General features: G+C 40.9%; 1 protein-coding gene across 1 annotated transcript in view; it reads left to right on the forward strand.

The window, feature by feature from the left end:
- T265_00253 (hypothetical protein) overlaps positions 1–16,271 on the forward strand; it is a gene marked incomplete at both ends in the record, with an annotated part of 112,948 nt that extends 96,677 nt beyond the window's left edge. The window contains 7 exons of the mRNA XM_009163961.1: positions 27–118; positions 2,870–2,932; positions 4,988–5,126; positions 8,375–8,455; positions 10,850–10,957; positions 12,361–12,501; positions 15,592–16,271. Of these exons, the coding sequence (XP_009162225.1) occupies positions 27–118; positions 2,870–2,932; positions 4,988–5,126; positions 8,375–8,455; positions 10,850–10,957; positions 12,361–12,501; positions 15,592–15,744 (777 nt within the window). The remainder of the gene's footprint in view (positions 1–26; positions 119–2,869; positions 2,933–4,987; positions 5,127–8,374; positions 8,456–10,849; positions 10,958–12,360; positions 12,502–15,591) is intronic.
- Between the last annotated feature and the right edge of the window lie 269 nt (positions 16,272–16,540).

The raw sequence follows: 16,540 nt of genomic DNA on the forward strand, positions 1-16,540 counted from the left end.
CTCTTCCGCTTATCTCATCATCACAGGACCGTTTATATCTCGTGATGGAATATGTGAACGGTGGTGATCTTATGTACCGAATTCAGCAGGAGGGACGCTTCAAAGAACCAGTGGCAGTGTAAGTCGTCTGTTCTGGCAAAGCGTTGTCAGAGAGCCTGTCATTTTCCAAACGGACTGCGTTGTTCTACTTTGCATCACAAAAAGCCAATAAATTAATTAACAACATTCATACCCATTATATTTCCCAGAATGTTTCCTGATTCGTGGTCCAGTGGAATGATTAACCGCAGGGTTGCAAGAAGGATTCTGAGGAATATACAGTATGATAACATAAGCGCATTTGTAAATGGAAAGAAGTTGAAATCATTTTACAGTCGATTGGTATGGTAGTTGTTTTTGTCTCGAAAAAAACAGTACCAAGCTCTTGTCTCTTTCATTAGACAAGAAGGTGTTTCCTGACCGGAAGCTTTTGAGTAGCACGATAAAATACTTCGGGTAAATCAGTCATGTATGGAGAAAGTAGATGTGAAAAGTTGTTAGAATTGGAAAAGAGAAAATAAGGTTAAATCAAATCACGAAAGAGCTTCTATGACCAATACCATTCAATGTTTATTGCATAGTATGAATGGGAATGTCATTTTTATCATTAATGTTAGGTTTCTCGGGTCCCCATCTAATCCGTGGTTCAGCCATACTTCAGCAGCAAACTTTGACGTTGGGCGGTTGACTTTTTTAAGTTGGACCACCAAGATCGTGTTAGTAATAAGTTATGGTATCATATCATATCGTTATCATATGGAGTGTATCACTCGGCTCGATCTCTTCATGACAAAAACAGAACGTTAACTCTTATTAGCTCCTTCATTTAAAAGCCTTTACCTTTCTGCGCTTTTTCTCCTAGTATAGCCCACTCGCTTTTTAACACACTGTATAGAATAATGTACATGGAATCATTAAAGGATCAAGTTTGTTGGATTGGACCCACCGGTTTTGAAACCAAAAGCACGCGAATTCAATGCATTTTCCCTGTCCTTTTGCTTTTTATTTCAACGGAACGTGGCGTGATCCATTTGAAATTGTGAGCTCTTTGGGCGTAGTAAGTGTATGAAACACGGACCATGGTTCACACCAATTCTTATGGGCTGCATGCGCAATTCTTTGAATATAAAAAGAGAAAAATCATGCGAAGAAGTAGTGGGCAGTTTTTAGCAGTATCAGACATTCCACTTGTTTAGGATAAATGATCCGCGGTCAAAAGTGGCCTATTGGCCAAACTGTCGTGATCATGACAAGTATCAGTCTTAGAAGCATTCAACGATGGGCATTAGAGCAGCGCGATTCAAAAGTACCGTTAATTTTTCTTTTATCTTTCGGCTGCGTTAACGGACTTTCCACCAAAGACGGGTGCTGGTGGGCCTCTTCGTGAAAACTTGGTGCATAATGTGCACGCATGTGATAGCTGATGCAAGCCTGTAACAAGCATGTTCTGGCTTGTTTATCTTGTTGAAAAGTTCCCGGTTTTGGAAAATATCGACACCAAGTATCTGACCATGTGTGCTCTGCCTTACAAACCATATAATCCTTAGCCAAAACACTCTTCCTCGACAAACAATCCCTCGTCCTTAGGTCAAGTAAATACTTCGATGAAATAGGAAGAGAAATTATTCTTCGCATTCGGAAGTCGGATACGTAATCTCAGGATGATACCCAACCTACTTGTGTTGTGTGAAAAAGCTTGATTTCCATGGATAACGGACACGTCTGAACGGAAGTCTTATGATTTCCAGGAAAATAATGCATAGTCCCTTTATTGGTATAGACTCCTATTTCATTTTCAGTGTTATGTTTACCTTCCTCCCTAATTTAAACAAATCTTGACTCTGCTCACCATTTGCGAATGTGGCTTAGTCTCTATCTGTCTACTGAATACAAGCTTAGAAGAGTTTTCTTTCTGAATGATACATTGAGTTTTTGGTTCATGTAAGACGAACCTTTGCGCAACATAGTAACCGCCTCCACTCACAAGATAACAAGGTTTATTCAAGGTGAAATCTGAGGACGGTTTATTCAGATGACAAGGTGTCTGTCGGCAAAGCCGAATACATGGCTTCATGGAGGGGTCAGGAAACGGAACAAGCTGAGTATGATAGAAAAACCATTTACAAGCTTGGCCAGCTGAGTGAAACAGTTATATAAACATTCACATATTCATTTCACAGAACTTGAGAAGAAGAATAAATAAATTTGCTTGCAAATAATTTTGGAGTTTGCAAAAACCACTAGTAAAATCGAACCAAACGAGGTATACGCGTCCCAAAAGTGAGGTTGTTAATCTCGGATTTGATACACATGCAATGAGACTGCCTTATTTGGTTAAAATCGCGGATGAGTGACGTTATTTTCTTATTTCAATGCTTGAAAGAACGTAAGTGAAAGTTTGTCAGGTGCTCCGTAGAATTTCGCTAGATACTTTAATTAGGTACTGCATTCTAGGTACTAACTTTATGCAATCTGAGTATTTACTAATCGAATTTTTAGTATTCAAGGTTTATTTAGCTAAGAATTTAAGACCCCAATCACCTATTACTGCTTCTTAGGTATTAGACGCTAGTTTCTCGACCTCTGGTGAAAACAGCGAAAATAACACTGCATTCCAAAGCACTGCTTTTTTTCGAAATATTTCAATCCAGTTTTCCAAAGTGGTATTTTTAAACTTTTGTTTTCATCGATCCCCTGCATCTTACCCATCCATCCTGGTTTAAAATATACCATTATGAATTGTCTCTTGACTCAATGTGGCTGTTATTTATTTATGTGACCAAAACAGTTTAAAAGTTCATTAGACACCTTTCTTTCACTGGGCTTGTAGGTTTTACTCCGCTGAAGTTGCCATTGGTCTGCAATTCCTCCATAAACATGGCATCGTTTATCGGTAAGTTATTCCCAATGAGTTGAGTGTTTTCATCTGTGTTGAAGTGCGGTCTTGTTTCCGTAACCTCATTGCAATGGTGGAGATGATGTATGTTGGTTTGACAGTTATAATCTTCAATACACTAGCTAAATAATTTTCTGGCTTTGTTTTCTTTACGAACACGGAAGTTGAGAAAAGGGAGCAAAAAAGCTACTTCCGACTGAAGATTACTTCGTGCGATTGACCGCAACCGAGGACGAGTAGTTATTTAGTCCAACAAAAAATTGCATCGGCCCAATATATGGGAGGGGCGCTTGAGGCAGTCAGCAAAGGGCCTCGCAGCTTGTTAGTTGCACGACGTATCTGACTTAACACCATTGGGTCAGCTCGGTCTGATCACAGCTACACAGTTTCCTAGTTGGGTAGAGTTGTATCAGTGGTTATCACGTAGATCACAGCACCTCACTATATCGAATCGGCTGCGCATATCAGTATATGTATACCTTACACTGAACAGAAAGTGTAAAACGTCACAGACAACGTTAGTCTTCATCGGTTGTTGGCTTCGATATCTGTCAAAGTTTAATTCATCTAGTGTCAGATAGTGGGTGTTTCCACCAACAGTCATCTTAACGCTCTTGTATGACCACCTCAACTCGATCCCACTATTGCCTGTTTTCGGAACCGGGTTTGACTTTGGTGCATGGGACAGCCTGCTTTTCAACTTTTAAGTAGGTTCAGGCCCATGTGAAGGGGACCTTATGTCCTTTATCATTTCGAAACAAACGATGCTCATACGCTGAGCAATTTCATCCGAATGGAAAAACGCAGAACAGATGCATGCAATTAGGAGTGTAAACCCGTGTTTTGTTTCGCTAACCAATTGTTTCTCAGTAACCATTTTTGGAAGAACTGGGATAGTCCCACATAATTTACGGCAGCGAACATTTCCGTTGTGCGCATCAAACAAAAACAAAAACCAGTGCATCAAGGCCACCCGTTAAAGAAGCAGTATCTCAAACCCTAGTCGAAACAAATTAATTCCAATCAAGACCCTTCAAAATTACTGAGGAGAACAGATGAAGCTGTGGCATGTATGACTTTGGTCATATCGTTTGTAGTACACAAGGAAGAGAGACATAATGAAGTGTTCCGTAATTCCGAGGTTGAAAAGATGGGCAAAATTGCGGGAATCAAAAATTCAAGTCGGCAAGATTTTGAACCGATCAAGATTAGGGACACGAAATCAAGCAAAGCTTCGTTTGAAATGCTAAGATTGTTGAACATGACGAACATAGTGGTCTAGTTGGTGCGTTCTGATTCGCCGTTAACTAGCGTTTAGCCGATGGGCGTAACTTTTCAACACCACGCGCCACAAGTGTTTTGCGAAAAATGCAGTACCGACAGCATTTTGAGGTGGTATATGTATTCAGAACGATGATTAGCACATTTGCTTGAATCCTCAACAATTCTTTAATTTGTTTTAAACTTCGTTGAATGCGATTCATGAGATTCATGTCTAGTTCAAGATGTTCACAAATGCAGTATATGCACAACAGCACACAGCTACCATTTACTTTTCACCTTCTCAACCACTATACCATCAAGTTATGAGTGAAACGTATTTTGATTTCGTGAGGCTAAATCTACTAAATTTCAACTTTACTAGCCAAATAAACTTATTTGCTTGATCCTCAACAATTCTTTAATTTGTTTTAAACTTCGTTGAATGCGATTCATGAGATTCATGTCTAGTTCAAGATGTTCACAAATGCAGTATATGCACAACAGCACACAGCTACCATTTACTTTTCACCTTCTCAACCACTATACCATCAAGTTATGAGTGAAACGTATTTTGATTTCGTGAGGCTAAATCTACTAAATTTCAACTTTACTAGCCAAATAAACTTTTACACGTTGATGATTTATGGCACACACGATCATATCTCAGAATAAGCTATATGCTTTTAGACATATTCCGTAAAAAAGTTAGTGAGGACTCGGTGGCGTCGGAAACAATTTCGCTCCATTTGTTCAAGCTGTTTAAAACGAATTTGTTTTCTTTTTCCTCAGGGATTTGAAACTTGATAACATACTGTTGGATGCGGAAGGACACATCAAAATAGCGGATTTTGGTATGTGTAAAGAAGGTGTAGAAGGTGAAAGAAAAACTCGCACATTTTGTGGAACACCGGATTACATCGCACCAGAGGTTTGTCATTTTTCAAATATAAGTTAATGAAATCTGCCGGATAACGCCCAATTACCGTTTTATTCACGTTGAAAAACAATTTCGGTATTAAAGAGAGGGAAGCTAAACTCTGTATTAAATTGTGAATAACAAGGCACTAGCTGTACGGCTTACAAAATCATAAATAAGCTGGCACTGATGACGTGAACTTCTGACCTGTTCACTCTCTACTGCATTTTTCAACATTAGAATTCTGCACTGAGGGATTGAATATTTGAGGTGAAAGCTTCCGCAGCACAGCAGCTACGCACAACAGTCTACAAAGATAGCCTACCTACTCTCTTGCGTCAAACTTTAACAGGGTTACCAGGCGAGAAATCCTTGTTGTAATGGGTCTAAATCGTTTAGTTTCGAACCGCATGAGGTTAGCGCACCTTTAACTCCATTCAGGAGGTCGGTTTACAAATTCCCTTTCTAATAGGGGGTTAATTTAGCGGCCTACTTCGGTCACCAAGGCAGATGGCATTTTCACGTCACACGTTCTTCATGTAGCCCTTTCTACAACCCAGTGTTTATTCAAGCTTGATGCCATTTCTTCTTGTGGTGCCCCAAGGCACGATTGTTCGTGCTTTTTCTCATCCAAGCAAGCACTCAAACTTTCTCTTGCACTTTAGTTCTTTCAACGCAATCGACCCCCGTCGATTGTTCTTTGGTTTGTTTAAGTAACTATCATCTTCCAACGGTCGGTTGTGTTATTCTGCCTCCATCGCTTTTTAGTCGGTCTTTCTTTGTCTATCAGTTTCTGCTGCAGCTGACCCAGCTGGTTTGGACACAACTTAAACTAATTGCCTTCCATATCTATGTTTTACTGAACAAATTTATCTGGATGTGTCACAATCGAATCTCTTCAGCTTCTCAGCTATTGTTGCATACCATGTCATGTGTTATAAGTTTGATGTGAACTCTTTAACCATTAACGACTGGTCTCGCCCTTCATGTAGCGCACCAGACAGGCGTAGTCTCCAAATATCCGCCAACCTTATTATCCACTTGGAATTGATTGTACACAAGTGACGAAACACACTCCCTCATGAAATCGCTCCGTACTTTCAGGAGATTTAACCCAATCTCGACTGAATCTCTCGTTTAAGTTACTGTCCCAACCTTTATATGGAGACTTGTAGGTGCTCAGACACATAAGCTACCGAATGTTTCCAATTCAACAAGAAGAACCGAAAACATGTCTGTGTAATATAAATGTTTTTTTAGGTTTTGGGTTACGTAGACCTGTTGTACAAGCTTTCTAGCCCACGATTTCCTCAATGCTAGTGAAACCAAACCATGGGTCTGCTAAGACTGCAAGAATCACGCTACAACAAATATATATATATATATATATATATATTTGTTGTAGCGTGATTCTTGCAGTCTTAGCAGACCCATGGTTTGGTTTCACTAGCATTGAGGAAATCGTGGGCTAGAAAGCTTGTACAACAGGTCTACGTAACCCAAAACCTAAAAAAACATTTATATTACACAGACATGTTTTCGGTTCTTCTTGTTGAATTGGAAACATTCGGTAGCTTATGTGTCTGAGCACCTACAAGTCTCCATATAAAGGTTGGGACAGTAACTTAAACGAGAGATTCAGTCGAGATTGGGTTAAATCTCCTGAAAGTACGGAGCGATTTCATGAGGGAGTGTGTTTCGTCACTTGTGTACAATCAATTCCAAGTGGATAATAAGGTTGGCGGATATTTGGAGACTACGCCTGTCTGGTGCGCTACATGAAGGGCGAGACCAGTCGTTAATGGTTAAAGAGTTCACATCAAACTTATAAATAGCTTTATATCAAGAGGAAGGAACTATAACATCAGCTGTTAATCGCAGTGTGCATTAATGCAAATGATGGATTTTTGGACTCATGCATCGATACCTAAGGGTTAAAAATAAGTGCGATGAAACTGGATCTAATTGTATTCAGTAGATGATATTAACAGAATGCTCGTTAGCCCGCCAGCAACTGTTCAAAATTGTTCACAGGCAAAATCGATCGAGGGACGGCAGGTCGTTTGTGCAACAAACTAAAGTGGTCTGTTGGGCCTTAAATTATCTTCCAACATTAGAACCAAGAATTTCTGGACCAGCGTTTGGAAGACCAATACCAAACCCCAGAATTACGTCGTGTCACTTGACACCTTTTAACTTTCTATTTCTAAAGGCAACCATTCTACACGTTCCAGTCATTGTGATCAACTTCACCAGAAAGTTGACTGACCAAATTTACCTGAGTTACATGCCGTCACCCCTACTGTAAACGACGCAGACGCCCCTTGTAGGTTTGGTGAATACTTGTAACAAGTCTCTCAAAATTTATCCGAAGAGCCTATTCTCCCAAATCCATATCGGGTTGGAAGACGAACTTGTGGAATCATATCCGGTTTCATGCGAACGTGTGCTGGGGTCACTAATCATTCATACTCGAACTGTTTGTTATAACGTACATCATTGAAGGGCGCTCCAGAGGAAAATTTCTATCAGTTAACTCCTCTCATGACGTCTGTCCGCATCTGTCTGTACTTTGGCCTCTTGATGACACTTAATAACTTTAAGTCGAACAGAACATTCTTCACAGTTAAACTATAAGTAATGAGCTAAAGCAATACTTGAAGCAGCACATGAGCGCTTTGTGGAATTTGGCTCCAATAACTTTGAATGAGCGCGGCCTTCAACTAGGTGTCTGCGTATCACAGGTAAACATAACCCATAACCACAATTCAGCCACTCATGCTTATTCGCTTGGAGGCCAGTTTAATGTTACATACCTAATCAACGGGATGAGAAACTGCAGATCAAATCGTTCCCCGTTATTAATGTCCACTTTGCGTGTTTCTGAACATCCAATGCATTCTTCGAGAATGTGACCTCAGCTCTTTTTCGGAAACTGGATGCAGTATGGCTCAACGTAGCTGTGTTCTCAAACAGGAACTCTCACCCAACAACCAATTACTCTATCAAGAGCTGTACTCATAGTCTTCTGTTCTAGACAACATTTCCGTAGTTTACACATTTTGATAAACCTAACGGTGAACCTACTTGTGGCGACTGGCTTTTCCACACCATGAATGATCAGGTTGCACGACTGAAATCTCATGGTTCATATATTCACAAAAATCTGATTTATCTCCACCAACTAAAAGAGCTTCACAAGTATACAACTAAGTTTCCAACGCTGAAGTATTGAAAATATTCGCCGATTTCCTCTGCAGATAATAAAGTATGAGCCATATGGCAAATCCGTTGACTGGTGGTCGTTTGGTGTGCTACTCTATGAAATGTTGGCGGGACAAGTGAGTGCCTTCTTCTTTATGATGTCGACCTATGTATTCATCATTCCTCGAATAATTTTACCGTTTAGTTGATACGATATTTGAAGTCTACAGACCTAATTTGAAGTTGACGTACATTTTCCAAACCTTCCCCGAATAAGATTTATGATTCTTGATCGGAGATTTATGGGAACCAGTTTTTGCGTTCCCCTTACTCAATTGTGCACTATCTAGACAAAGATAGTAACAGCGTGAATTTTTCAAATATTTTGGAGTCAGACTTGCAGCACTAGTGTTCAGACCACCGTGGTTATAGCCGCTGAATCATGTTGCAAATGCATAGTACGAAGATGAGGTTTACTGAGACATCCATCTGACGCTAAACTGTTCCAACTTGGGTTGGTTGCCGTACGTAGTGTTAGTCTGCCCCTTTAATTCCAATGCGCCTGTCGGCTCGAGTGTGCAAAGACTTAAGGCGCAAGATAGATGTCGGACGGTCGCATCGTATGCACGGTCTTGAGTTCTACAACTGATTTCCTAGCAATGCGGAGACGAATGAATTTTCTGGGCGTTTTCAACACTTGGGTATCATGCTAGATGGGGGTCTAATAAATTCAGAAGCATTTCTGTCACTCATACGTTTGGTTAGTGATACGTCTTGGCCCATTCGATCACCAAAAGGAAACACCTTTAGCGAATCGTCGCTCAAGAATACGATATGTTGTAGGCAGACAAGGTCGATGAGTAAAGGTTATGGCCATTTCTAATCGGTTTGAAACTTCTAGTGCATTTGCAAGATACTTTTGAGTGTAAAGCAGAAAGACCTCTCGTGTGTTTCTTCAGACTCATATGCTACTTTTAGTGCTTGAGCAGGAGTCTGACGTTCCGAGCGTTCCACAAAGTGGCTAAAACGTAGTTGTCTTGAACTTGTCGATGAAGCAAACTTCAACTGGCCTCTGTAGATTGCAGTATATTTACAAACGGCGTAAAGTGCTCGACCAGACTACTGATCGTTTTCTTTTTTAAGGGCGGAGAATTACTGAGATATGTATTTATTTATTTATTCATTCATTTATTTATTTATCTATTTATATGCATAGAGAAGGCAGCCTTTGACAGCTGCCGGTCTGATACTTCTACAGCAATACATTTCTTGGAGGGTGGATTTCTTTGTGTCAGCAGGAGTCTGACGTTCCGAGCGTTCCACAAAGTGGCTAAAACGTAGTTGTCTTGAACTTGTCGATGAAGCAAACTTCAACTGGCCTCTGTAGATTGCAGTATATTTACAAACGGCGTAAAGTGCTCGACCAGACTACTGATCGTTTTCTTTTTTAAGGGCGGAGAATTACTGAGGATATGTATTATTTATTTATTCATTCATTTATTTATTTATCTATTTATATGCATAGAGAAGGCAGCCTTTGACAGCTGCCGGTCTGATACTTCTACAGCAATACATTTCTTGGAGGGTGGATTTCTTTGTGTCAAACTCAGTAGTCCTATTTGGTGACAGGTTCCTTGCAAAAAACTCACTGGCAAATCGAAAGCGATGCTATCTAGCTGGATCTCTTCTACGTCATTTTACTTCCGAGGGGCACAACGTCCACATTGACGTCGTGGTCAGGCGTGTTTCGATGCAGCTTATCTGTTTTCATCAAACCTGACGTTGCAGCGAGTGAAGTGTCTAGGTGTCATTTGTGGTCCAATGTCCTCGTCTCATGTGTTTATGCAGAGGGAGTTTCCAATGGACTTTCCGACTTTTCTACCTAATGCTGTAATCTACGCTACCACAACTAAAGACAGTCATATGGGGTTAGGATCCGCGCAAATAACTTCATTTAATTAGTAATGTTGATGAGCGATAGGTTACTAAACATATTTTTTCTTTCATTTCTTTTTATTTTCATTTCTTAGCAGGAAATTATTTGGGCTTGTTGTGTGAATGGGTTAAATTCTAATTTAAAGCTGTTACACCGAAAAGCAAAGAAAACTTCTCTTACTGATCTGATGTATCTATGATGCATTACGTAGCTGTGGTTTTCAAATTGGTACCGAACTGGATCATCACTGACCATCCATATTTTTTGGGTGCTGGTCACCCCTGTTTTCTGATGCAACCGTATGTGGTATAATGTTCCGCTTGCGTGCTCAGGGGCCTAGTGTAATCAAAGCCACTTTCAGTCACTTCCGATAAAGGGGCGCTCAAAGATGTCTACCCTGTAGACAAAATCGTCAGATTTAACGAACCACCGCACCATTTTGGATAGCATTCGCCTTGCCAACTGCACACAAATTCTCGGAGTTTTTGTGTAAATGCACCAAAGAACGCCAAATTCATTTTCAGTCAATGTACAATGTATTTTCTGCCTAATCCTTTGTACGGGTTTCGTGACGGCTATATTCTATTCCTTCCAGCCTCCGTTCGACGGAGAGGACGAAGAGGAGCTTTTCCGAAACATTACAAGCCGTGACGTCTTCTATCCGAAATATCTGTCCCGTGAAGCGTGTCTGATTTGTCGAGCTGTGAGTGCATTGATTACTGGTGTTTTTTAATAATGATTCTATACTATCCAGTTTGTCAGCTCCCTAGATGTGCTGTATGATCCCCTCATAAGTGTCCGATAAATAAGACGTAGTCTGGTAAGGTGTAGGCCACAGGGAAGATACGTAATTCAGTACTCGGGGGCGTTTTCAAGGATAGAAGTTATCAATCCATTTATTGTTGTAGACACTGTGTTTTGATGAAATTTTACACCCAGCTTTTCCACCGAGTGGAAACTTATGAGTTCTGTGACATGTCTGACACACAAGGTTCACTCTGCGATTAACTGCGTTAACTAAACTGCGTTCACTTTTAGTAACAATTTTCGACGAATAGGTAGCTTTTAATGACATCAAACTTCTAGTTAGTCTTAGTTGTATGGTGATGGATTTTTAGAACAAATTAGACCACACGCGACATCCACCCTCTTATTTCGCAACAAGAAATTTTACTCCCTACTGAGTACTTTTTGTGACATTGATGAGATAAAATAACCGGAAGGTGTTTAACCATAGCATGAAAGTACGTTTGTGTGATGTAAACAGCCCTACTATTAGTACGTACGCTCCAAAGGGATCCGTGCACCACCACCTTCCACCTTCCAGGAATTCCCACAGCCTTTTGATTGACTGGCTATCAGTAGTGCATCGACAGCCATCTCATATAGTTTATCACGTGTTTCATGACGCCCCGACGGAGTATTTGATGAACAAATAACACTTCGCAGGAATTGGATTGCCCAAACTTTTTCCTCCATGTCCCCCCAGTCGAGTACACATTTGGTTAACTTTGGGTCCAAAGATTCCAACGTGTGTGCTGCATTTATTTCTTCTAAATGATTGTGTGTCGTGAAACCGCTTGTAATTGTGCCTGACTAGTTTTTATTCCCCATTCCCTACTAATCATGAAGGAGTTCGAGAAAGTACAAAAGTGCCACGTTGATGACCTCTTGCTCTAGGATGCTGACTGTGGTCTGCCGTTTCCTGTCCTCTGTGCACTTGGTTCACGGTAATTCAGTCGCCAATGGTTTTCTGGCTATTCCCGTTTATGGCAGAAGGAAATTCGTTACGTTGATCGCAGCGCATTAGCGATAAATTCGGATGTGTTCAGCTATCAAAAAGAAAGGTGGTATGAGCAAGGTTGGTGAGACGTGCCGAATGAACGAAGAGATTTTGCCGTGATGGTCTGTTTGGAATGCAAGTGAAGAGCCAGTCTTGTCAGTTCACTGCAGTAGTCAAGCAGTTCTTAAAGTCCCAAAATGATATTCCGGCATTGCGCTGTAAACTGGTTGGCAAAACCCTCTCGGTCTGCTCCAATTCTGATTGACTTCAACCGCATTCTATGACGTAGTATTATTTGACCTATTTCACATTCCATCCTTCAGCTACTAACCAGAAATCCTGAAGAACGTTTGGGTTGTGGACCATATGGTGATCGGGATATTCGTGAACACCAGTTTTATCGGCGTATCGATTGGCACAAATTAGCGTCTCGGCAAGTTCAACCCCCGTTCAAACCGAAAATTGTAAGTTTGCAATGAATTTTTGAGCAAGAAGCTACAGATATAACTCTTAGAGGTCAGTCTCAAAGTAAAATCGACGATCTATGTTCAGCTGTGAAGTATTTTATCTGGAGAGACATGTATTTGCAGTCAAATTTTGCCAGAACCAGACTTTGCCATTCAAAATTATGGATGCTTACCCATCGGTGTTAAAGCAATGACAATTTAATGCAAGGTTTATTTGTGTGTAAATAATTTTGTGTGTGAACAGTACAGTAATCTGAATTCGGACGGGGGTCACGTTTTGTTCAGCAAACTTTACTCCCTGATTTCGGTGACTGTTCACTACAGACCGGGGCTGTGTCTCGTTCGCTCCTACACGAGAAATTAGGGGAAAACGTCACGCGTTCCCGATTTTGACAGCTTGGACAAAAAGCGAATGCAGCTGACTACAAAAATGAAACGTGTTCGGTAAGAAGGGCAGAAGTGTGATAGAAGAGTGTTTTAATACTCTGATTGTCAAAACGAAGCTTGAAACTGGTTCCATCTCACTGAGAGTTGAAACAGACCATTACGTCATTCCATATATATCGTCCAGATTCTGGATGTTCAAAGCTAATTATACCATCACCACCAATGAAATTGATGTTTGCGGGAATGTTGTGTGAAATAAGGGGGATTAATGGAAACCACACGGATAAATGAAACTCTAAATGACCAGTTGGGTGTAAAGCAGAGACAAAATAACTTTGTCCTGGTAACGAGATTTTGGCATTAATTATTAAGGCGAAGTATGTTGGCAAACGCTGTAATACTCATTTCATACTCCCGAGTCAGGCGTACGTGGACGGTTCAAATGTCGCCCAACTGTCCAACATATCATCAGGAGTTTCCCGGAATAGTTTTGCGCTTAAAATATAAGGGTGACAGCAACTGATAGGCGAGCGGTTTCAGTCAACATTAGTGCAACCTTCTCAAGGTTTAGCGCGGCTTTTGAGGGCTATGCTTCACATCCATCGCTTGTCGAAATCGCTCAAATAATTACTATAGTAGAGATCTTGATCTTTTTAGTTGCTATCAATTTGGTTCATTTTGATGTTTGTCGGAGAAAGCCCACTCGTCATTCAGTCGGTCGAAAGCTCAAGTTTAGCATTACAACCTTGGACGAGTCTGACCCATCTGATTTTGTCTATTGTTGACATAATTGGCCCTGAACAGGGAGAATCAGTATGGATTGTGAGTCTCCAAGAGACCTCGGACGTGTCATCTCCACTGTCTAGAGCCCATAGGTAACAATGACCACCTGTGTTGGTGAAATGCACCCATTTGCAAATTGGCAGTTTGTTGTTGTTTACGCTGTATTTGATGTAGAACCGTCTTCCGTTTCACTGCCTCTAAAGCGGTCAAATGATTTTGCGAAGAACCGATGTGTGGTACTTTGAATCGGACGAGTGGCTTGCGATAGATTGAATGTTTACTGGTTTTGGTTGGCAAGACCGTGCTTGTGTTCATACATGTGTGTTTATGCTTGGGTGTTTAAACGGTTTTATTCGACAATAGCGCACTGGCAGAAGCAAACGAACATGTGATGTTCATTACGGAAGGGGTTTTGGGGTGTGCGACTGGTCACAATATGGAACAGGAAAACACATTTGCAACAGTGAGTGATTCCTAAATGATTTAGAGAAACAAATAAACATTATAAGAAGAGTGGCCGTCACAAAGGGGCACATAAGTGATAAACAGTAGTATGAAACTGAGTAGGATTATTAGTGCAGTGACTTTGAACTGGTCTTGCTGGTATCCAGACCCGCCGATCGATTATTAGGAGATCGTGTGACCAAAGTTAACATTGCCTAGTTAGACGGAAACTCAGAACTTTAGTGCTGTCACACACATTTTTGTATGAAGGGTAGCCTCAGTGGTGGGCAGGATCCTGCGCACAATCTTACTCTGAATATTTCTGAGGCTGTTAACTCATTGGATACAATGGCGTAAGCAACATACTCCACGGCGATGAAAAGTCTTCGGGAAAAAGCAACACAGAAGTTGAGTATGCATAGCTGAAGTCCCGCGAGACTGCATTTTTGATGTATTGCCACACCAAACACTCAGTATTACGATTTACGCTACATTTGTTCTGTCCTACAACAGTGAATCGAACGATGCAGTGTATCCACAGGATATAGCAGATTTTCGATTTGCAACATACTGCTTTCGTACCTCCACCGTAAGTTAATTGTGTAAGGGATACGGTTTGTCAGCTGAGAACACCGTTTCACCGGCAAATGTGATGAGTTGGAAATAACTCTTGATTGGATGAGCTGGTACTTTTATGGGTAATCATATAGGTGCATACATATATACATGTAAGCAATATAGTGGATGAATGGCATCTGAGGCTATCCATAGCGAAAAAAATTAACACTGGCACCGAATGATTTTTGATGTTTGTCATCGCCCAACGGGTTCATCATTCTGGCGGGTTAAATGAAGAGCGAAGCCGCCACAGGTACAGGCTTTCGAACAACACTGTCCAAAACGTAAGACTGGTTTCGTTGTACGAACCGTAATTGGGAGAGATGGCCCAACTGGTTAGAGTGTGAATTTACTGACCGGAAGGTCCGACCTTCGCCTCTCAACTTCCCCTGTCTAAGCTTGGACAACTTGGCAGTATCCCCAGCCCTCGGCTTCCTTCGGGTGGCATGGCAGCTAGGCAACGGAAGGGTGCTACAGCTAGACGCTTTTTTCACCGTGGTTGTCGGACTAACATGGCTGTGACTAAAAGTACACCCTCCTCATGCACAATTTTTTGCAATGTTCAATTTCTGTGGGTTGCTACATGAGAGAGGAAATTCTGCCCAGAACACTAGCATAATTTACTCAAATATTAAACAATGAAATGATTTGGACGCATGCATCCGGCGTAAATATTAATGACCGATTTCCGCACTTATGTACTTGTTTCCCTAAAGACGTTGGAACCTCGTCAAATTATTTTGATTTTCCATATAAAATAAGAGGACTAATCAATGTGAGAACCGTCGATCTAGTTATTTATCGAACTTTATTACCACTTTATCCAATACATCTTGCGTTTGTTCTCTGTTACAGAAAGACAAGCGCGACGTGAGCAACTTTGACAGAGAATTTACCAAAGATGCACCAAAAATGACTCCAACAGATAAACTGTATATAATGAATTTGGATCAGACAGAGTTCGCCGGATTTTCCTACGTAAATCCTGAATATGTGTTAGAAGTTTGAACCGCACTCAGCATCAGGAGGGTGAGAGAGAATGCATTGGCTCAAACTTGAGCTCCAAAAGATGTTTTATTTTTGCCCATGTTCTCTGGGTTTTATTCCGCATCACCAGCATTTCTCTCCTCAGCAACAACAACAACAACGACATCATCATCATCCACAAGAACAATAACAAAGGAATGCCGGAAAAAGTTATTCGCGCCACTATTGATTTCTTTCTTCTTCCTCCTAATTTTTTTCTTCTCACGGGAATTTTATCTGAAATGTGATTCGACTTTATTTCAACTCAAATAAAAGGAAATTCACTATCATCCAATCACCAACCAAGTCACTCCACCACTCAAATCAGCGAAACCGATAACCGAATCAAGTTGTGAATGTTTTTATGCTCTCTATCTGCTGAGTAAGATTTAATTACATAACAAGCACTGGGCTGTCCAGTCCTGTCTGAGTTTACCTGGGTGTTGTACTGTAGTGCTGCTGCTAGCGAGTGGTGTGTATACCTGATTATATGCTCTTGTTACTAAAAGATAATTTTGATTATCAATCGATGCAGTTCTTCTCACTTACCTCCTTTGAACGTTCAACGTCTTTCTATTGACTTTGAGCTCCACTGCACTCCGAGTCCGAGGCTTTCGGGAAATCATTATGAATTTGGTGAAGATGGAACAATGTCTTTTTAAAGGAATGCCCCAGTCACGTTTGGTCAGTCAGTGAGAGCGTAGCAGCGAATAATTTACCAGCATTTCACCTGAAAGTGCGATACCCTTGGTACGGTTTAACCAGCATATCGTCGGTT

The sequence above is a fragment of the Opisthorchis viverrini genome (assembly GCF_000715545.1).
Source record: "Opisthorchis viverrini unplaced genomic scaffold opera_v5_2, whole genome shotgun sequence".
Lineage (NCBI taxonomy): Eukaryota > Metazoa > Platyhelminthes > Trematoda > Opisthorchiida > Opisthorchiidae > Opisthorchis > Opisthorchis viverrini.